The following is a 21,809-nucleotide window of genomic DNA, read 5'->3' as shown; positions in this document are numbered from 1 at the left end:
AGGTGCCAGAGTTCATCACGCTACTCAGAAAAGCTCTTAATTTCAAATCTATGAATTGCTTACTATTTTCAGACCGTGGCTGATCACAGGTCACTGAAAACCCTGGAAAGCGAAACCAAGGATAAGGGGAGACCACCGTGTACAGTCATTTCTTCCTATGAGCCCCGGGCTGGCAGAAGCCAGTCACAGCCCAGCACCTGGGACACTAGAACTGAGCCAGGCTCTCCCTCCTCATCTCTGCCAGCACCCACCCCACTTTCTGCCTCTAGGTGCCCATACAAAGCCAGGGACAGTGCCAGCTCCTGCCTTGGTCACAGAGTAAGCCTCAGTCACGCCCTCGTTCCCCAGCAACTCAAGACCAGCCCACACACACCAGCCCACCCCTGCCGGCCTCCTGGAGGTTTCCAGCGCGGCCGCTGCCTGCGGGCCCACGGCACGGTGGGTGGAACTGGACGCACATCTGCCAGATCAGAGGGTCAATGCAAGAGTGGCTGCTGGAGACCAGGGTGACCAACAGCACAGCGAGGATTCTGTGCCTGGAGTCAGCGGAGACCCTCCCGCCGAGACCCCAGCCTCGCGCAGGCCGCCGGGGGAGCCCAGGCTTACCTTCGCCGGCAGGGTTGGGCGTCCGGGGAGCCGAGGCTGACGACACATGTGGGCGGACGCACTGGTAGGAGCCCTCCGCGTTGACGCACAGCTGCTCTCCAGGGCAGGCGTGGAGCTCGTGGTGGGCACACTCGTTTACATCTGTGGAAGGGGGCGTCCCGAGAGCCCGTCACTCTCCCCCCCGGGCACGTCCTCTCTGCTGCCCTCACCAGGCAGCTGGCACCCTGGGCAGCCTCTGCGGCCAGAGCACATGTTTCAGCGTTGGGCTGAGTCTGAGTGGTCATGGAATGATGGACTCCCGATAAATCACGTGAGTAGGCAGTTTTCTGAATGAGAAAGAGAATTGGAGCAGCCCTGGCTGTCCTCGTGGGCCTGGAACCCAAGTGGCCCTGTCATCCTCCTCCTGGGCAGACACCAACACCCGGAACACTGGCCTCGGTCAAGGCCACTCTGTGCCCAGGACACAGCGAGGCAAAGCCGGGCTGCTTTACTGGAGTCTCTAAGCGGTTAGCTCACGCGTCGCCCACAATGCACAGACCCCCTTCTCCTGGTGCATCCTGTGATCATCAGCTCTTTACCGTTTAAAGCCACTCTGTGCCGTTTCTCCACGGCCCATAGAGGAGATTTATCGAGAAACCCAGTCGTAGAACGGTCCCCACCTCAGGATTCAATCCAGAACAAAACCTTCTTCCTCAAACCCTCCCACCCACCCAGTCAAATCCACGTCCTGCAGTAGGTCCACAGCCTGGTGAGTGAGCCCTCTTGCTGGCCAGGTGTGTTCCTGTGACTGCCAGTGGAGGGCACAGTCAGGACACAGCAGCACTTGGATTGTGGTCACGGAGACGGCCTGGCTTTGTTCTCAAGAATATCCACGCCTTGCCAGAAAGGTAGCGCAATCCCTGGGGTTTTCACGGGCTCCCAACCCTGGTGCCTCCGTGCTGACCTTCAGCATCACAGACCAACCCCGTGGCCGAGAGCAGGCAGGTCCCCATGGCCCAGGGACCATGGGCTGTGCCCTCCTGCCTGCTCCTGCCTCAGAAAGGTTTGACTGGCCCCCGCCACTTGTTCCCATGCCATGGCGGCTGCTCCATGCTGTAGGGCCAGAGCTGGGCGGCTGAGACAGAGACCACGTGGCCCACGTTGACTCTGTGGCCCTTTCAGAACAAGGTTGCCAACCTCTGTCATAACAGAACACACCCTGCACTTCCCCCCGGAACCAAGGCCACATCTGTGTGCTTCAGCAAGTGAGAACTCAGCTGTGCACAAATTCTGCTGAAAGAGACTTCTGGGGCAAGGATGTCCCTGTCATAGGAGGCCAGAGGGAGCCTTAGGAGCCCCGAGAGCTGGAGAAGCACTCTGCTGGAGAGAGCTCTGGGGTTTGCACTGCGGGGCCCTGGATGGAAGGAGAAGCCTGCTAGGAGGAGGGAAGGCTTGGCGGAGAGGGAGGGAGGGAAGGTCTCAAAACCTGCGCTTGGGAACCTGAGTTTAAGCTTGGCTTGCAAAGGAGCTGCAGATGGGCCCCACCACCCAGCACTGCCCCTGGACACCGGGATCCCTCCCCTCGAGTGTGCGGGACTGGTCCTGGCCTTAGAGTCTACCTGCATTTGGGCCACTGGGTCAAGGAGAGGACCGACCTTGCACCTGGATGTTGACCACTTCATAGACACGCTTCACGATGTCATCCAGCAGGGCGGAGACGTTGGCCACCGGCAGCAGCCGAGGCAGACCGAGCAGCAGCCATGACAGTGTGGTGGAGGGGTCCTGGCTGGCTGAGCTCAGGTAGTGCACAGCAGGGTCCAGTGGCTGCAAGGCACTGGTGACCTGGAACCAGAATCAGAGCACCCAGTGGAGAGGACAGGCAAGGAGCCCGAGGTGAGGAGGAGTACGCACACACCCATTCTGCTCTACAGAAAAGAGCTGCAGCAAGACAGTTATTGCTGGGATCCTCCCCGTGAACGCCCTGCAAACTAGACTTGCACAGGCCTTCCACCAACAGTGGAGGTGGGCTGAATTGTCCCCTCAAATGTACCCCAGCACCCCTGCCCTTGTTAGGAGACGGGATTGGTTAAGGCGCGCTCGTTAGGTGGGCCCCAGTCCCACGTGCCTGGTGTCCTCACCAGCAGGGGAAGCTGAAGCCCGGAGGCAGACACACAGAGGGAAGGTGGGGTGAAGGGACACTGGAGAAGACGGCCACACAAGCCCAGGAGGGCGGGAGCCCCTGCAGTCCCCCGAGGAACCAGCCCCAGCGCCACCCTGATTTTGGATTTCCATCCCCTAAAATGGTGGGGCCTTTTGCTTCATCCACAGGCCTTCCCGAGTGGAGGCATTCTGTGCCCTACACCTCAAGGCGCAGCTGGCAGGCGTGAGTGCCAGAACCCGCCAGTGACGCGCTCTGAGTGCGTGGTTTGATGGCAGGTGGGTTGCGTCTCTCTGAAGCTGGCATCTTGTTTTTGTTTTTGGTACCAGGGATGGAACCCAGGGGCGCCTAGCCACTGAGCCACAACGCAGCCCTTTTTATTTTTTATTAAGAGACAGGGTCTTGCTAAATTGCTTAGGGCCTCACTGAGTTGCTGAGGCTGGCTTTGAACTCAAGATCCTCCTGCCTCAGCCTCCCCAGTCACTGGGATTACAGGCGTGGGCCACTGTGCCCAGCTTGAAGCTGGTATTTTTAATCTGCGAATTCCAGTTTGGTTCAGGGTCGGTCTTTTGGGGACCACTCACAGGGTGTCCCCCGCCAGCCCACCCTCAGCACCCTCCACCTCCCACCCACCAAGGAGTACAGAAGGCGAGTGTGGTTCCGCAGCCTGGGGTCCACACGCTGCAGGTCCTCGAAGTCCATCTTCACCAGAACGGTCACGTTGTACCAGCTCACCTGGCTCCTCCCTGCAGTGGCACCTACATCTGGAAGGCAAATACTGGTACGGAAGGACCCAGGGCAGGGCGGCCATCAGAGCTCCTGTGGTGGGGTGGGACAGAGGGCCGGCAGGCGGGAGGCCCACCTTCACACAGTCTTCCCTCCATGAATCGCCTGCCCACTGCTTCTCTCTCTCACAATAGCCGTAAGGACCACCGGCCCAGCCTGCGAGGGGCTAACCAGGTCAGAAGGCCTGGGAGCCAGAGCAGAGGGACCTGAGGAGGGACACACAGGCTGCAGTGCAGCTGCGAGCCTCCTCGGTACCACGCTGGCGTATCAGATCATCGGCACTGCGCCATTATTCCATCTAGACCTTTATAGCATTAATATCAACTAGCATGATACATGCCTGTATCACCTAAAGCACTACATAGCACTGTGTGTGAAATACATGACAGAAGCCATGATGTATGGTTCAATGGTGTAGTGAACACGTAGTATACCCTTTATACTCTTGCTTTAGGGCTATACGCCATACCCATAGGACAGTATATATTTTATGTGATTCTACATATTTGTATACAACCTCTGGTCAGGAGAGAACTTTCCAGATCTGCAGACATGGCCACTTAGCACTGCCCTTGTGCTGGGAGAAGGACTCGGGGTGCTGAAACCCCTGCCGAGCAGCCAGCCTAGCCTCCCATGGGGCAGCCCACCTGCAGCTGCCAGGAGATCTGGTCCCTGCCTGCTGGAGGGTCTCCCCACTCCAGGGCACTGAGGGTCCAGCCCTCCCTGCACTCCAGCCAGCAGACCCCGGGCGGAGCCCGCCTGCCTGCCATCAGGCTGCTGCTGCTGGCGACCACACTCCCACCCCTTCCTCGTGGGACCCTCCTCCCACAGTCCTACCGTGGGGTGCAGAGGCCACACAGTGGTGGCCCCCTGACCAGGGACAGCACTTCTGCAGCCCAGGGCAGTCAGTGTCCCAGCTGCACTGCGAGGCGCCTGGCTGTGGCGCTGCAGTCGGACAGACACCAGGCCTTGATGCAAACTCCCCAGACCGATTCAGGGCTGTGGGAAAGGAGAAAGGAGACAATTAACCATATGGGATTTTTAAAAAGGCCCTCGGCCAGCTGCGGGCACTGTGTGCAGAGTTGGACCCCGCCCGTTGTTCCCAGCGGTGCCAGGCTGGGGCTCAGGACCACTCCAGCCCTGTTGGAGGAATCTGCTGGGCTGCCAGGGCAGTTTTGGCAGAGGTCCTGGGGCCTCCTTTTCTTCAGGAGTCCAGGGGCGGAGGCTCTCTGGCCCTCTTCCAGGACCCCGTGTGGCTTCCGGTCCTGATAGTTCACCCACTTGCTCAATCCAATCAGTGAACATCTACTGAGCACCTACTGTGGTCAGGCGCGGTGCTCAGCGTCTGGCCCAGCTGTGGCCCAAGACAGAGTCCTGCCCTTAGGACTGGATTCCAGTGGGAACCAAATCTGCAGGTGAACCTACAGAAGGTCACGTAGGAGCAGAGTCTCAGGATAAGGGAGGGCCAGGGGTTGTCAGGGAAGGTGCAGGTGGGAGGTACCCTGCCCGGGCCGGGGCAGCGGGAGCAGCCCTGCAGACTCCAGCCCTGAGGCCAGGAGGCAGTGAGTGTTGGCCCGCAAAGGAGAGGCCAGTCCCGTGGCCTGGCTTGAGGTGCGGTGGGGGCGGAGACCCTTCCTCTGTGTGAGTGGGGGCCCTGGAGGCTTGGGTCATCCAGTGATAATGGGGACACTATCGGTGCCCCCAGGCCCTCCCATTACTTTGGCCAGCTCTGCACCTGACCTCACCTGACCTTCCAGCTGCCTGGCTCTGTGGGAACCCCGAGGGGCCTGGAAACTCTCCAGCCCACTTCTCAGCTTTGGACAAATGCCGAGAAGTCGCCTCCACGTCTGTGCCTTCCCCTTTGCCCTCTTGCCCCCTGGGGGCACAGGACAAGAGCTGGTCTGGTCCAGGTGGTGGTGGCCCGTCTGCCTGCTAGGGCAGCCTCAGTGGGGAGGGAGGCTGTCATGATGATTCAGAAGGGACGCAGAGAAGGTGAAGAGTCAGACAGGGCAGCAGCTACAGGCCTCTCCAGCATGTGCCAACAGACAGGCGGGAGGGGTGGTGTAAGGGAGAGAAGCCTCGGGGACCCTCCCTTGCTGCAGACCTGGCACCCACCTGTCTCAGGTCCTCAGCTGGAGAGGCTGCAGGGAGAGTGGCCAGGACCTCAGGGTCCAGCCTTGTACACGTGAAGCCTGACAAGTTACTGGACACTGGTGTGGAGACACACTGAGCAGTGCACACACACCACCCTGTCACTCCAGGGTCAGCTGAGGCTGGTGGCTGCTGAGCCCAAGGCCCACTGGCATGGTGTGTGTTCCCTATGAACACAGCCTGGGTATATTTCCAGGCAGATGTGGGATCCGCCAGGATGGAGGGAGCTGCTGGGGGGACAGGGATGATGGGGTGTGAGGCCGGGGACAGATGGAGTCACCTGCAAGGTGGGAGGTCCTGGGGACCAGGAGCTCAGTAGTGGGGCAGGGGCAGCCCTGGTGGGCTTCTAGAGGTCTTAGCAAGGGCTGCAGCTATCTGAGTACATCCAGGTCCCACAGGGGACCAGCCAGGAGCCCGGGGAGTTGGCATTCCAGCCTCAGGAAATCATGAGAGGGAGAAGAGGAGACCCTGGAGCTGGGGTGAGCTCCAGGAGACGGCGGACCCACATCGATGCCCAGGGAGAGCCGTGTGCAGCGGCGCGGAACTCTCCAGCCAGCCCCAAAGATGGAGCCAGGCCGGGGACAAGGGCCTCGTTACCAGGAGGAAGACGTCTGAGCTGGGAGCCCAAGGAGGATGAGCGTGGGGTGGAGGGCAGCAGAGGCCCAGCGTCGGTGCCAGGAAAGGCTGGGAGCTCGGCGCTCTCCATGCTCGGCACCCCAGGGGCAGGTACGGGTCACCTGCAGGTGCTGCTCCATCCGACGTGGTTCAACCCAGATGCACTGGAAGCTCTGTGCGCTCACAGTGTCCCACGGGACTCTCCTGAGCACAGTTCCGTCCCCTCGAGTGCCAGGAAGCTCCATGAGTCCCGCTGGTAACCAGGCTCTGGAGACGTCCCCATGAAGGTGGGGAGGCCGGTGACCGACCGAGGCCTCCAGGGGCTGTGCTCCACGGTCCCTCCTCGTGGGGCTCTGCAGAGGTTTTGCAGCGGAACAGAAGACGATGTCCCTCCCTGCTGCTGGGAGCACCTCTCTGGCGGCCAGCCTTGGTACGCCAAGGCGGAGCAGGGGCAGCGGGAGCTCTTAATGCGCGAGGTCCCCGGCTCTCTGCACCAAGAAACTGGCACGCCACTTCTCGCTGTGGAACTCGCACTGCTGAAGTAACGCCCTGCTCTCCGAGTGCCCCAGCTGGCCCTTCATTTAGTTGGCATCCAGGGGGCGACACTAATGTCCCTAATGGCTCTGGAGTATGAGAATGGACGTCTGCAGAGACCACGGAGGGAAGGCGGCCCTGCCTCATCTGTGTTGTCAACAGCCAGGGCCTCAAGGCCCAGCAGAGGCCAGGACCAAGTGTGAGGGGGCTCCTGGGACGCAGAACGGCCACGCCAGGCGGGCAGCAGAATCCAGCTAAAGCACAGGGTCCCAGGCTCGGCGCCTTGACTGGGACAAACCACCCCAGTGACCCAAGATGTGGCGGTAGAGGAAGCTCAGTGGGGTGCAGGGAGCTCTGTGCCCCTTCACCCCTCTCCCGTAAGCCTAAAGCTCTCCTGAGCTGACAAGTTCACGTAAATCAGAAAACACAGCCTCCGCCCCAATCTGGCCCCCGCCGCGGCTGCCTGATCCACAGCGTGATTTCAGTCCAGGCTCTGCGCCTGGCTTTGGGGACTGCTGGGAATCCCCTCCCTGCCATCAGGGAAAAGCCGACGCCTCCAACTTGGTCAGAAGTCAGGAATCTCCTTCTCCTTGCCTAACTCAAGGCCAACCCTGAACCAGGCACCTGGCTGCCCAGGTGATCCTGACTCCCGGGTTTCTGTTCAGGCAGCAACATCCAAGGCCCTGGGGGCTGTGGAGCCCATTGCCCGGTGGTGTCACCCCTGCTGCCTCCTTCCTCCAGCGCCCCGGTCGTCAGCACAGAGGGACGGGAAGTCCGTGGGGTCTCCTGGTCCCATCGCGTCCTGCACTTGCCCAAGGAACAAGCGTTTGCCAAGACGCTGAGCCCATGGAGCGGACCGTGCAGAACCAGGGTGTCCTGGACATGGTGAGCCTTGGCAAGATGCCTGGCTCCACTTCCCAGAAGTTACCCTGACTACGTAATCCTACTTGTGGGTAGCAGTGTTTGTCCCTTGTGATTTTCAGCATTACTTATGATAAAAAATTGGAAACAACTAAATGTTAAGCAACAAGAGACTGCGTAATAAGCACTGCTACGTCATGGAAGGTAGCCATCTGAGGCTACCAAACAGGCAGTGGGTAATACCTGTTGACACGAGAGACATCTGGGTGGATCTGCCAGGTGGTGAGGGGGAAGGACAGAAAGTCCTGCTTGGCCACCGTCCTCTTTATACAAAGCCCGCCCTGGGTGTAGACCAGAAGACAACTAGCTGGGGTTGCTCCTGGCTTTGGGGTACTTTCCATCTTCTCCGTGCTTCCAAATGGTCTGTGTGGCTGTGCATTCATTTTTGTAATTACATTTTTAAAGTTGAAATCAAATAATATGACTTATTATTGCATTGCAGTGCAGGCTCACGGGAGAAGAGGCGTCCAGACTGGAGGTCGCAGTCACGTGTGCTGACTACCTGGTCCCTTTTCCAATGCCCGTTTCCAGGGCAGAGGACAGAGCAGAGGACAGAGGGGACAGTCTGGCGTTTTGCAGCTGTCTGGGGACGAGGTGCTGAGGCAAAGGCACCAGGGGTGAGAGGCATGTCATCCTCGCTTGGGTGACGGAGGCCCTGCCGAGGAAAAGTGTCCGTGGACATCTCTATCCCTCCCAACGTCTGCCTGTGGGGGCCGGCTCTGGATGACCTTTGTCCTCTGCAAATCGGCTGCAGGTCCTGGCTGCGCAGGCTGAGGCCACGTCCGCTGCTCCAGCTCTACGCAACCAACCCTTCAGGAAACGGTCATGCAGGATCCAGAATGCAGGGCAAGGCTGGGCTGCCCACCCACATCTGTGGTGGGCAATCACGTGGTGCCTACTGGCAGCGTCAGGCCAGTGTGCAAAGACAGGCGCTGGGAAGAGGCAGGTGTTCTTGACGGGCCCCAAGGAGCAAGGGTGCCCGGGCAGAACCTTGGACCGTGCCACATGACGAGCCCTGGCACCAGCAGGGACCTTCCCGGGGGAGAACCCAGTGACCTCGGTGCTTCCACCGTTGCCATGGCCACTGGCCTCAAACGCTTCCCTAGAGCAAGGTGAAGCTTGGGGACTGAGAAAGTCTGTGTGAGACCAGAGACTTAGGTGCTCCTGAGCGATGGAGGGAGGAAGATCTCCTGCCTGGCCTGTCCCGAGAACGCCACCCACCACGCCGTTTCCTCGCCTTCCTCTCCTTCCTCCTTCCTCTTCCTTCCAGGCTCCTGTCTGGTCCCCGGGACTCCCACTACTAGAGGCGCTGCCAGGCTCTGAGAGGACCTTGTCCTGTCCTGCCCCGTGGGGCCCCTCCCCTCTCCCAGCCGTCCCTTACCTGACCCACCCTGCCTGCACCTGCCACAGGGTCACCTGGAGCTCCCCAGAGCACGACTGTGCCCTCCTGAGACTCGCTAACGGGAATACTCTTGCCCTCCCCTTGCCCTGATGAGTCCTTAATTAAAGGTCCTAAGGCTCTAAAATTGGGCCAAGGCCCCATGAGAGGCCCTTCCCAGTGCTGGTTTGCTGAGGGAAGGTGGGGACAGGTGGTGGGGAGGTCACCAGCCACCAGTCTACCTTCCATGGGGATTAGCGTGTGGAGCAAGGCAGGGACACAGGTGCCCTGGGCAGGGCTGGAGGCGGAAAGCGGCTGAGGATCGGCCTCCCCCGGGGCTGCTCCCCACTCTTCAGCTGGGAAACTTCCCGAGTCCTGGCAGCAGTAACAGCTTGGAAGGAGTGTGGCTGCCATGGTGAGATGGACGGGGCAGGCCTCTGCTGGCCTTCAACTGCCAGGTCACACTGCCTGCCACGGGGCCTTCTCAGCAGCAGGCTGGGACCCCAGGGTGAGCCCCGCCCCAGGAGGCCATGCAGGAACAACGGCAGCGGGACTGGCTGGCCCCTGTTGCCCGTGAGCTTGGAGATAGGAACATGGACGTGGGGCTGGGGGCTGGACGCCTGACGGGTGGCCAGGGACACCCTGTCCCTGCCCGCCATTGGCTCTGAGGCCAGCCCGCCGTGTGTCTTGTGCAGAGGTGGCTGGTGATGGTGGAGCCCATCAGCCTCCTGTTTAAACAGGTGTCAGCCCAGAACCTTCAGCCCTCTCCACACCTGGCCCTCAGAATGGGCAGTGGCAAAGGGTCCACCACCCTCCCTTGATGACATTGCACTGGGAGGCCTGGGGTGCCCTCGGGACAGCTCAGCAAGCTCTGAGCTGACCGGAGCTCTCCCACCAGGGCCCTGGGGTGGAGAGGAGGCGGCTCCCAGTCTGCTGGTGTACTTGCCTGGGCCACAGGGATGTGCCCGGGACCCCTCGCAGGGAACCCACAGCTGGTGCTTTCTGCCCTGGGGCTGCCGCCCTCAAGTCCTGGCCAGCTCTGCCCACGCCCACCTGGACCTAGCCGGAACCCCTTCCCACGTGCCTCCACAGAGGCAGGAGAGGACCTTCTGACTGTGCAGAGGCTCACTCTGACCTGGTACTGACTCAGAGTGAGCAGCACCACCCACGCCCGCTGCCTCACCCTCCCTCCCGGAAGGGGTCATCTGAGCCCTGCCTGGCCCCACTGTGGCCCCACCGGTCGCCTTGGCAACAGCCACCTCTGCTAACAGCAGCAGCTTTGCACTGCAGGGTGGAGGCAGGAGGATGTGGCCTCTGGGTGGTGAGGGCGGGAGGCCTGGCCTTTCCAGCTCCCTCCCACAGTGGGTTCAGCCTAGGATGTGAGCTGAAACCCGCACCTCACAGCAGCCTTCAAAGGGAAAAGGCTGCACAGCTGTGGAGGAGGCTGCACAACCCGAGGCCAGGGAGGCTTAAGCTCCTGCCCTGATGTGCAGTCCTGGGTGAGGACCTGAGCTTCTCAAGTGGGCCCTGACCAGCCACTTCCGTGTCACCTGGGAACCTGCTGGGAAGGCTCATGCATTTCACCATGACCCACAGATTCAGGACCCTGGGAGCGGGGCTGGTGACACCCTTCTGATGACCCTGACGCTCAATCAAGGTTGAGGAGCATGTTTTAGAAAGACCCAATCAGGACAGGGCTAGCGGCAGGCACCGTGACTGTCCCAGGAACCCCCTCCCCGTGGGGCCACCTGCCCCGTGCCCTGGACTCACGCAGGACGCAGTAGAGGCCGAGCTGCTCGTAGCCCTGGCAGCAGTCGGTCACGTTCCTGGACTCGGGGACCTCCACGGCCAGGTACTGTGTCCTGTACACAGTCTTGGGGCACCGCCTCCACGGGATCCAGCCGCCGCAGGACGCGTGGGTCACGTGGGAGGTCTGGACGGCCTCCATCCTCTGGACGCTTCGGGTCTGCAGGTAGCTGCACAGCTGGTAGCTCAGCAAGGACAGGCCTTTTTCTAAGAGGGCGTGGGCAAGGCGGGGACCAAAGGAAGAAGAGCACCAGCATCCAGTCAGTGCCGGTTACGTGGACGGCCACCTGGGCTGGAGCCAACCGACAGGATCGCCACGCTCGAGGCCACTCAGACCCCGCCGCCTGCCAGCCATGGCCTTGGCCTCCTGTGCTGAGTCGTGGGGTTTGCACAAAACGGAAAGGAATGTGCGTGAACGCCTGCCTCAGCCCTAAGAAGCCCTCCTTTCCAGGGCTCTGACGGTGAGCGTGCTGAGGAATCAACACCAGACGTCAGCCACCATCCTCTGCTCCACATTTCTGGTCCTGCAGGCTGTAGAATCTCAAGCACAGCCGTCTCACGAGCCTCAGGCTGGGTGTGTGGGACTCGGTCAGGCAGTGACTCTCCCCTGCCTCCAGAGGCCTGCTTGTGCCAGGCAGAGGACCGTGGCAGCTTTTGTGTGATAAAGAGGAAGGTAAATAGCAAATCTCAGCGCCACATGAGAGAGGTGCCTAGGTAAGGAGCACACTGCGACTGTCACGGAGGAAGGAGGACACGTCACCCTGCCCTAGGTGGAGGCTCCAGCTCACCCGTAAGGCCCTGAGCCTCTCTACCTTGGAGCCTGGCTCCTACACAATGCCCCTTGACCTTTGTCAACATGACCGCTCTGTTCTTGAGACTTGGGCACTGGTGACATTTGCCAGCCCTCCGCCTCTTGGTCATTGTTTCCCCCCAGGTGGCTCCTGGGGCTTCCCGTCCTCCCAGGGAGCCTCTGTCACCTCATGTCACTGAAGCTTCTTGGGGTAGAATTGTGTCCCTCTAAAATATGTTCCGGTGCTAGCCCCCAAAAGCTCAAGAGGCGACCCTAACTGGAGACGGGCTCCCCTCAGCTCCCTTAGCACCGGAGGGCCCCTGCCTACTGGACGTGGGCGTGGGATGAACGAGCGGCTGGCCGGGGCCTGTCTTCAGACCCTCAGCCTCCACGCCCTCCGACTCACTAGGCTACAGCCCGTGGGTAGGGCCAATGCCAAGACTTATTTCCCTCCATGAGCAGCGAGGAGGCTGGCTGGGAGGAACTCAGAGACGGGGCGGAAGTCATCCTAAGAGAGCACTGCCTTTGTCCCCACGCCAGAACAGCACCTCCGCAGAAGCTCGCCCGGACTTTAGGGTGACCCACAAGCATGCAGATGGTGGCCTGGTGAGAAATGGGGCAGAGCCAGCCCTCGGCCAGCTGGTGGAAGGGGTGCAGACTTATTCTGGGTGAGCGCCAGAGGGAGAGCGAGCCCTCACAGCACAGAGGCCGAGCCGCTGTCTTCCTGGGGGCTACTGTGTCCCAGTCACCCCCTCAGGGGCTCTGGGGGTGGGGGCCACCTGTTGCTCCTCGGCCAGTGGTAGGTGCTGTCCACTCTGGAGGGCACAGAGCCCTCCTGACGTGGGATGGGGCAGGAGCTGGGGTCTGGGGTGGGGCAGCTGAAAAGCTCAGATATGACCTGGGGAGGCTGAGAGAGTGGCAGAACGGACCTGGGCTCAAACTTAGTGACCATCTGAGCAGGACAGAGCCCGACGTACCCAGCATCAGGCAGCCCTAGAGGCTTTCAAGGTCACCTGAGGTAAGATGTCCACCAAGGCCATGGTCTCTGGTGTCCAGAGAGCCACCTGGCCCCACCTGTTCATTACAGGTTCCAGCTAATGGCCAGCAGGGCCCTCCTGCTGGCACATGTGTGTGTGCACCCACTAACACACGCTCACACACGTTCCCACACGCCCATGTGTGCACACGCTCACACACGTTCCCACACGCCCATGTGTGCACACACTTGCACGCGTGCACACGTTCACATGCTCTCACTCGGGCTCACACGCACTCACACCACTATAGCCTCCAGGAAAGCTGCAGCCAGTTTGGAGATAGCACAGGTCTCTTCAGACTCCCAGTTGAGGAAGAGGTTTAACAGAAAATAATTTTGAAGCTTGGAATCTCCATTTCTTGAAATCCGTGGTTTCAGAAATCCAGGGATTTCTGTTTGTTAGTGATGCTGGGACGGAACCCGGTTTGCTAGCGTGAGCTCTGCCCCTGCGCCACACCCGCCCCGCAGTGAGCTTTCACAGCCGCGTTACAGACCCTGCGTCTCCTGAGGCCCTGACACCCTTCCCTCCATGGGAGGAATTCTGCACTTAGGTTGGCGTGGCCAAGGGCAAGTCCTAACCTCTCGGGCCTCCCTGTCCTGACCTATCATCAAAGACTTCAATACCTCCAGGTCCAGGAGATAATCTCTAAGAACTCGCTGTCCCCAGGGGGGTCCAAGGACCTACTACACCTTCATCACCCACACAAATGCAGTTTCAGGCCCCTGACACCCACTGCCAGCTCTGATCTGCATTTTAAACCCATGGGCTCCCAGGGCACCCGAGGCATGTTGGCACTGAAGGAGTCCTCTTTCTGGAAGCTCGCAGGGTGCTCCCGGCTACCGCCGCAGCTTGGCCAGCCAGGAGCCAGACAGACACAGCCTTGCCCTCCCAGGTGTCACCCGCATAAGACCCACTCGCAGGGAGCCCCTTCCTTAAGAATCACCCAGACTGAGCCCAGATGCCTCACCTGTGAAGCCGCTGGCCTGGCTCAGACCCACAGCACTGGCCAAAGCCAGCAGGACCAGCCCCAGCATCCCGGGCATCCCCTGGCTGTGTCAGTGGCCACGCAGGACCTAGGGCTTCCAGTGCAGCAGTAGGAGTCCTAGGCAGGACACAAAGGGCCTGTGTCGCCTGGGCCCCAAGGAAAGGCCCTTCTGTCCCCTGTGCCGCTGGTGGTGGCAATGGCTTCAGAGGGAGCGCTTGCTGGGAGCAGTCCCTTATGCCTGCTCGTCAATGCCCACCACTGCTACGTTGTCTCCCTGGGGGCACCTGCGTGTCACAGCCTATTCTTGCTCCAAGCAGATGGCATCTTTTGGGAAAGGTGAGCGGCCACAGCTCCAGTAGCGTCGCTGGGTCCCATCTCGTTGTTATGCAGAATATGCATTGCAGACCCAAATCTGAGTCCCCCCATGGAGTGCAAAGTATTGTCTTACCCTATCATTGCAAACTGGCAGGAGAAAACAGGGCCAAATCAAAGTGGTACATCAGAGTCAGAAAGGTGTCCTTCACACAGCTCCACAATGCAGTTCAAAAGTCATGAGCATGTTCGCCACCCCACCAGACCCTGTTCCTGGGGACAGCCGGGCTGTGTTCACAGAGATGCTCACTGCCTATGACTCAAATGGAAAATCACCTGTGGCAGAGTCGCAGGTGCGGGAAAGTGAATTACTGCAGAGCACGTGACATTAAAGAGTTGGGAAAGGCCCCATAGAGATGTTTTAGCAGCATGAGGAAAAATGAGCACTGTGAACTCAAAACAAATTCCATACAACTCTGCCTGCAGAAGGCTACCAACCCTAGCTTGCAGGAAAGTGCACAAAACCCAGGGAAGAGCCGGGGAAGAAAAGAAAACATTTTGAGGGGTGGTAGAACCACAGGAGACATTTTATTTCAGTAATGGCATGTGACATGAGAAGTGGATTTTAAATCTCATACCAAACCCTCTCCAGCCCAGTCTCTGCGCCTCTCACTGCTTGGTGTTGAAAGCCGTCGGCTTCTTGGAGAAGACCATGGGGTAGGTACAAGGGCCACTCGCTGGCAGCTCAGTCATTCCCTTGAGTCCTAAATGCAGAGCTGTTCTCTCCCAGGGACCGTCCACCCAAGACCCTTGCCCGGGTTGCCATGTCTCTGGTCTCTGTAGGTTGGTCTCCTAGATGACTCACTGCTGAGCTGGCGTGGCCACAGCTACACGCCAGAGGCCATGGCAAGAACTCGAGAGAAGCTGGGAACCACCGCAGCCAAGGGCGCTGCGCACGGGTCTCCTGGAGGCCCGCGACGGCCCTTTACAGAAGTCCAAGCTTCGCGAGGCCCGGCCCGTAGACCTGTGTAGTACAGGTTAAGGAGAGAGAGTTTTTAAAGGAAAGAATCGACTCTAAAACTACCATGTTCCAGGAAATTAATTTGATTAGCCTTAGAAGAATAAATGGAACAGAATTACTTACAATTTAATTCAGACACTTAAAATACAAGCAGAATCTGCTTTCTTAGGAACATTCTTCTTTATTCATACTTTTCATACTTTAAAGGCATGAAAGCTACTTTTTGGTGTAGTGGTTATGATATTTTCAATGTCCCTATCATATCTCATTAAAGCTTTTGTTGTTTTTGTTCTTTTTTAATTCTTAAATTATTTTTATTTGTTCTAATTAGTTGTACATGACCGTAGATTGCATTTATACATTTTGATACATGCATAAATAGTGCATAATCATTTTTCTGATTATACATATTGTAGGATCACATCAGTCATGCAGAATCTGCTTTATAATATCGTATTTACCTTCTCTCAGGACTTTTGCTACTATATTACTGGAAAGTTTCCATAACGTGGGAAGGTAAATCAGGACGACATTATAGTTTAAAAATCCTTTTCCTTGTGATTCATGACCACCCTACAGTGTGGGTCCTTCACCAGGCTGGTTCCTGGGAAAGGGACCAAGGTTCAGGAAGACACATGAGAGGGCTGGGACCCCAGCCTTAACCCCTCCTCCCGTTCCACTCCATAGCCCGCCCGGTCCCTCTGGAGAGAGCCCGGCGCTGGCCACCCCAGGACAGAGAGAAGGCAACCATGCTGCCCAGCCCAGGACGGGAGATGGTCAAGACATCCCAGCTGAGGCCTTGGCAGTAGCTTGGGATTGTCCTCCTGCTCTGTCATTAAACTCCACTAAACTCCTGTCATTAAAAACAAACCAAGCAACAGTCTCTAGTAGGTCTCCCTGTCAATCACTCCTCCACAGAGCACAGCAAAAGGTGAGTGTGTGTGTGTGTGTGTGTGTGTGTGGTTTGTGAGAGTGTAATTGTGAGTGTGAGTGTGTGTGTGACTGTGTGGGTGTGTGTACGAGTGTGTGTGAGTATACACGTGTCAGCCTGTTTGAGTGTGAGCGTGTGTGGGTGGGCGTGTGCAAGTGTGAGATGTGGGCATGTGGGTGTGGGTGTGGGGAGTGGGGTGAGTGTGTGCTCGGTGAGTCCACGCTCAGGCCTGCTTCTCTGGTCATTAAGTTGGCTTGCTGTCCAGGGCACTTTCCACCTTGGCCTCATCGGGCGACGCAGCCACGCCCTGTGAGCCGCAGGGAAAAACGGCTCCTGAGCTGGAGTCGGCGCAGCCAGGGTGCGTCCCTCAGAGGGTCCCAAGTCACTGCCAGGATGCACCTCAGCGCAGACAGACCCGCGTGCAGTCCCACAGGGTCCACACTCAGGAGGGCAGGGAGGCCACTGTGCGTGTGCCGGGTTGAAGGACCCACATGCACGTGTGCACACACAGCACGCTCGCCCAGCTCACTCACGCTGACGCGGTTCCACTTCACACCTTCACACTCACACCAGCGCTCACATATCACATCTCTCACACTCAGCTCTCACACTAGCTCATGCACATTCACACACGTGCCTGCACACTCACATCCACACACACACAAGCGCACAGACAAGAGGCGGGAAGGACCTGCGGCGTTGGACACGGTCTCGGGCACCAGGATTCACCTCCTCCACCCACAGGGAGGGTGTGGGCACCCCTCCGTGACAGCCCTTCCCCACCCCAAGTCTGAGTGCTGTGACCCGTGTGCTCACGGAGCTTCCGCAAACCAGTGCAATGACACATCTGTTGTCACCCTGTGGCTGAAGTGTGTCCACAGTCGTGGCCAGGATGGGGGTTTGTGTCTCCGGGACAGAGGAACATGGCCACTGTGAGGCCCTCCCACTGGTCCAGGGCTGGAAGGGTGAGAAGCCACCACTAATGTCCTGCAGCCTCCTTCCAGGAGCCTGTCCCCAGGCAACCACCCGGAACCTTCCCCTGGGAGGAGAGGGAGGGCTCCCTGAGGTGGGGACGCCGGCCTGGAGGGAGGGAAGAATGGACAGGGCTGGGAAGGGCGGGCAGCAGCTCCGTCCAGGGGAGCTGTCCTGGCGGAAGCGGGGACTCTTAGAGACACCTGCCCTGTCCTGGCTGCAGAGCAGATGCCCTGCCCTACTGGAACCTGTGTCTGTGCCCTGCTCGTGGTCAGGAGCAGGGAGGTGCGGGTGGAGGTGGAGAGACGCCTCCTCTCCAGGAGCTCTGCGGGTTGGGACTCATTTCCAGGGAGAGCTAGCAGGCAAGGACAGTGGCGGGGATGAGCCAGAGAGGAGATTCATGAATCTGGAGGTCTGGACCAAGCTGACCCGCTTCCTGCCCACTTCAGCAGCTCCCTGGTGACCACAGGCACTGAGACAGGGCTTCTTGGGGTGAGTGGGACCATTCAGGAGGCAGCCTCCAGCTTCTCCGCAAGGCTGTCACAGATGTTCCTGGGGAACCTCCTTTCTACACAGGGCTCCCTCTGGGTCAGCTTGCCTCTTTCCTGAACCCCTGGCCCTGATGCTCTGTCCAAGGAGTTGGGGACAGAAGGCAGCCCTGGCCCTGATGTGACAGGTGTGGCGGCCGCCCTTGCCGTGCCCCCAGAGACTCCTGAGGGAGTCTGCTGCCTTCAGCCCACTCAGGGAGGAGCCCGGAAATCGAGGGAGAAGGGCAGGGCAAGGTGGTCTGGAGCAGGTGTCCCATGCCAAGGGAGGGTAAGACGCCTTTCGTGGTACGTCCTGCTGTGAGACCCTTCTGCCCTGGTCGAAGCTCTGAGATACAGGTGGGCACACACCCTCCACCCGGCAACGCCACCCTGGGGCAGCCGGGAGGGTGAGCCAGCGGCCAGGTGAGCCATCCATGGAGGCTGTGGCTTGCACCTGCTGTGGTTCAGATGAGCCGTGTCCCCAAAGGCTCGTGTGCTGGAGCTTGGTCCCCAGAGGGCTGGGGCTTTAGGAGGAGTGGCCTGGTGGGAGGTGGTTGGGTCATGGGGGCTCTGCCCTCCCAAAAGGCTTTCTCAGGAAGCAGGTCAGGTTCATGGCCTACAGAGCAGCCTGTTGTGGATGCGAGGCTGCCCCGCCCCCGCCTCTCGCCTCCTGTCTCTCCACGTGACTCCTCTGCACATGCTCCTGCCACGTGCTGCCACCACCACGCTGTGGAGCAGTCAGAGGACCCTCACCAGAGGCCCAAAACATGGGGCTGCTGGCCTTGGGTTTTCAGTCTCCAAACTGTGAGCTAAATAAACCTCCTTTTTTTTCCACCAAGAACTCCACCTCCAGTATTTTGCTATAGCAACAGAAAACAGACTAACCATGCCCCAACCTGGAGTCTGAGAGGTAGGAAACACCTCCGTGGGGTTCAAGGCCAAACGCTCCATCCACCTGCCCTGGGAACGTGGTGACTAACTGTCCCACTTTGCCTTGGACGCAAGTGTCTCTTAGGATGAGGGGCCTTCATCACCTCCCCCAGAGAGCCTTGTGGACACCAGGGTGGGTTGGTCACTCCTGAGAAGCTTTCTAGGAAAGACCAATGACCAGCCCCAGCCCGGGAAGTGCTGAGGATCTCAGGGAGGCACCTGGGGGACTCCAGGGGCCTGCAGGGTTGGAAGCCCTCGCCCTGTTAACCCAGGTTTCACAGCAGAAAGTGGAAGGGAGGCACCCTTGGTCAGGGTCGTCCAGGTGGTGAGATGAACCACGGTCCTTGCAAAACACGTCCATATCCCTAGCCCCTGGCACCTGTGAACGGGAGCTCATTTAGGAAGGGGGTCTCTGGAGGATCTGGGGACAAAGTCATCCCAGGTTTAAGCAGACCCTGAATCCAGTGATGGATGTCCTCCTAGGAAAAGGAGAGGGAGGCCGACGCCCGAGGGACAGGAGGCAGGGAAAGAGGTGCCTCCACAGTCCACGAAGGGCAGGAGCCAGGGGAAGCGTGGGGCAAATGCCCTCGGCGCCCCCAGGGCACCAGCGCTGCCCACACCTGGGTCTCAGGCCTGCGGGAGGACAAGGCTCTGCTGTTGAGGCCTCCTCTGTGGTGCTTTGTCCTGGGCCCAGACGCTTCCCTGTTGGTCAGAGGCAGCCCCTCCGGGTCCTGGGACCCTGGGATGGGGTCTTCCCACCCAGCCCTCTTGCCTCGGCCCCACCTCCCCTCCTCCACACCTGCCCACCCCCAGTTCCAGGAAAGTTCACTTGGGTGAACATGGGAGGCACTTAGCACCGTGGGACTCATGGGCTGACACTGTATTAGGCCCCACGTCGGTCTGAGATAACGCGGCGTGTCCCTCGTCCCCGGGCAGGGGTGTGAGCCTGGGTGCCATGCAGGCGGTCTCGGAAAGCTCTCCGCGGCTACGGGTGAGTCCGAGTCCTGGGGTTTCTTAGAGCCCGGCTCACCTCTCTCCGCCAGCTGCACTCTGAGGGCCCTCCCTTTGGTCCAGTGTGCCTGCCGCTTCCTGCCCTCCTCCAGCCCGCAAGGACTGCTGTGTGGTGGGGCTTGGGACCTGGTCTCAGCCACTCTGGCTCAGCGTCCCTGCGCTGCCCAGCACAGCCCTGCCCCTGCCTTGTCAGCCCTCCCCCTCTTCCATCCGGACATTCTCTCACGTTCTGCTTCTTGTGACATCAACAGTGAGTGGTTTAGGGAACATTAGTTGCATCCCAAAGCCTTTTCCCCATTGTATGGTCCCAGCATTGGGGCAGCAACCTTAGCAGGCCACAGCGCAAGTGCCAGAAGCCCAGCTCTGGGGTAACCCAGAACCAGACTGAGCCCTGTCTGCCCACTGCCTGCCACAGTCCTGTGTGAGCAGAGGCAGCTGGTCCTGAGAAGCAGCAGTTCAAGGAGCCCAAGGTGAGGTGGTCAGCAGCGACGTGAGTGCCACCAGTCCCGTGGATTCTCTGAGACAAGAGATGAGCCCAGAGCCTCGTGGGGCTGAGAACGCTCCAGAGCCTCCTCGCCAGGTGCAGCTGGGAAGGGTTGGTCCTGCCAGGGTGCAGGGTGGCCGGCAGGAGACGGCACTGCTTCCCCGCCCGCCCCACAGTGGTCAGGGGCTGGCCCTGTGCTGCTGCAGGTGCCGGGCTCCCTGCCTGGCTGTGGGGTAGAGCGTGGAGACTGCTCTGTCCCCGAGTCCACCTGGAGAGGAAAGCGCGCCTTCTCAGGTCTGCCCATGCAGCAGTTTCAACTTCTGGAACAGCTCAGAGGAGAGGCAGAAGACAGGAAGTGAGAGCTGGAGGGTTGGCGGGGTGGGGAGATGATGCAGAACACCCACGTGAGAAGCATCGAATCTACCAGAAAGGGGCGGGCAGCACAGAAGGGACTGCTCTTGGATGAGGAGTTTGTTTTCCATCTGGGGGGAGTCTGCGCTCCGCCCCGGGTCCACTTCTTCCACAGCATTCAGCACATCTTCCTTGGGCCACTGCTGGGCACTTGGCGATGATCAGACTCACCAAGTCCCAGGAAGTCTTTGGTGATTAAACTGAAGCTTCTGAAAGATAAGTCTGTGACCTGACCTCCATACCTGTGGACGAGGCCTTCCTTGAGGTCGGGTCTTCAGATGTGATCAAGTTACGGTGAGACCAACAGGAGTACAGTGGCCTCCGGCAATGTGGCCCAGATGCCTAGGAGGAGAGGGCAGTATGGACACGGGCACCCAGGAGGAGGCCAACAGGAAGAGCCAGGAGTGGGACCCTGAGAGCCAAGGGATGAGGAATGGCCAGCAACCACAGGAGCTGGAGCAGAAGATCCCCTTTCGCACCTTCCGAGGGAGCAGGACACCGTAAACACCTTGCTCTTGGGTCTCCAGCCTCCAGAACCGTGGGAGAATAACTCATCTGAGAGCTGCACCTCTTGAAGTGGGCATTGTGGCAGAGTGCCAGCAACAGCAGGCCCCAGTCACCTGCAGTCCCCTGCGCAAGGTACTGCATCCCCTGTCTGGGGTGGGGGCAGGATGACAAAGGGCCAGGGCCTCCGTGTCACTCAGGGTGAGTCAGAGAAGGTTGACTTAAATTTCAGCAGGAGGAATTCAGGTCAGATGGCGAGGGTTGTTAAGCCCTGGAATGCCTCACCCTGTTGTGACAGGGGACACTGCCCGGGGAAGCCCTCCAAGGTCCCAGCCTCTGCACCTGAGACACCAACTTCAGAGAAAGGGCGGCTCCTCCAGGAGCCGATGACGTCAACCACGGGTAGAACGCGATCACCCCGCTCTGAGGAGCGCGGTACAACCGGGGTGCAGAAGGAGCGCGCAGGACCAGCCGACCTCATGGATGCAGGTCTAACATTCTGAGTGGCCTTGGAAGTTCTGGCCTGGGTTCTCATCTGCAAACAAGGCCGCGTAAGGTTTACTGGCCAGCAGTGCAAGTGGGTGACAGTGTGGATCTCAGAGCACAGAGGCATGGAGGGAAGGCAGGGCTGTGCTAGGAGGCCGGCCTCAGGGAGGTCCTCCAGGGCTGCTGGGGCCAGGACCCCGAGTCTGGAAATCTGAGTGGCAAGGGCCATCCAGGGACAGGGTGGGTATGGGGCAGATTCCCAGAACCAGAGCAGAGGCAGAGCTGAGCCACAGGGACTGGCCCAGGTCCATGGCCAGCTGCAGTCAGAGGCCAAGCTGAGGCCTCAGACTAGGACCTGACCTGGGGGCTAACGCTCAGTAAGGACTTCAGGTTGTCGGGTCAGGGTCAGAGCAGTGGGGTCAAGCGCTGATCCCATCAGTCCCAATTCTAATCCTGACTCCTCTCTGCTGCCCT

At 59.5% G+C, this 21,809-nt stretch overlaps 1 protein-coding gene across 1 annotated transcript in view; it reads right to left on the bottom strand.

The window, feature by feature from the left end:
- Umodl1 (uromodulin like 1) overlaps positions 1-13,795 on the bottom strand; it is a 53,529-nt gene extending 39,734 nt beyond the window's left edge. The window contains exons 1-7 of the mRNA XM_047565542.1: positions 13,729-13,795; positions 10,899-11,141; positions 4,359-4,528; positions 3,635-3,651; positions 3,377-3,473; positions 2,241-2,427; positions 607-747 (exon numbers count right to left, since the gene is read on the bottom strand). Of these exons, the coding sequence (XP_047421498.1) occupies positions 607-747; positions 2,241-2,427; positions 3,377-3,473; positions 3,635-3,651; positions 4,359-4,528; positions 10,899-11,141; positions 13,729-13,795 (922 nt within the window). The remainder of the gene's footprint in view (positions 1-606; positions 748-2,240; positions 2,428-3,376; positions 3,474-3,634; positions 3,652-4,358; positions 4,529-10,898; positions 11,142-13,728) is intronic.
- Between the last annotated feature and the right edge of the window lie 8,014 nt (positions 13,796-21,809).

This window comes from Sciurus carolinensis, chromosome 9 (genome assembly GCF_902686445.1).
Source record: "Sciurus carolinensis chromosome 9, mSciCar1.2, whole genome shotgun sequence".
In the NCBI taxonomy this organism is placed as follows: Eukaryota; Metazoa; Chordata; class Mammalia; order Rodentia; family Sciuridae; genus Sciurus; species Sciurus carolinensis.
This window is presented reverse-complemented; position numbering and strand designations above follow the sequence as displayed.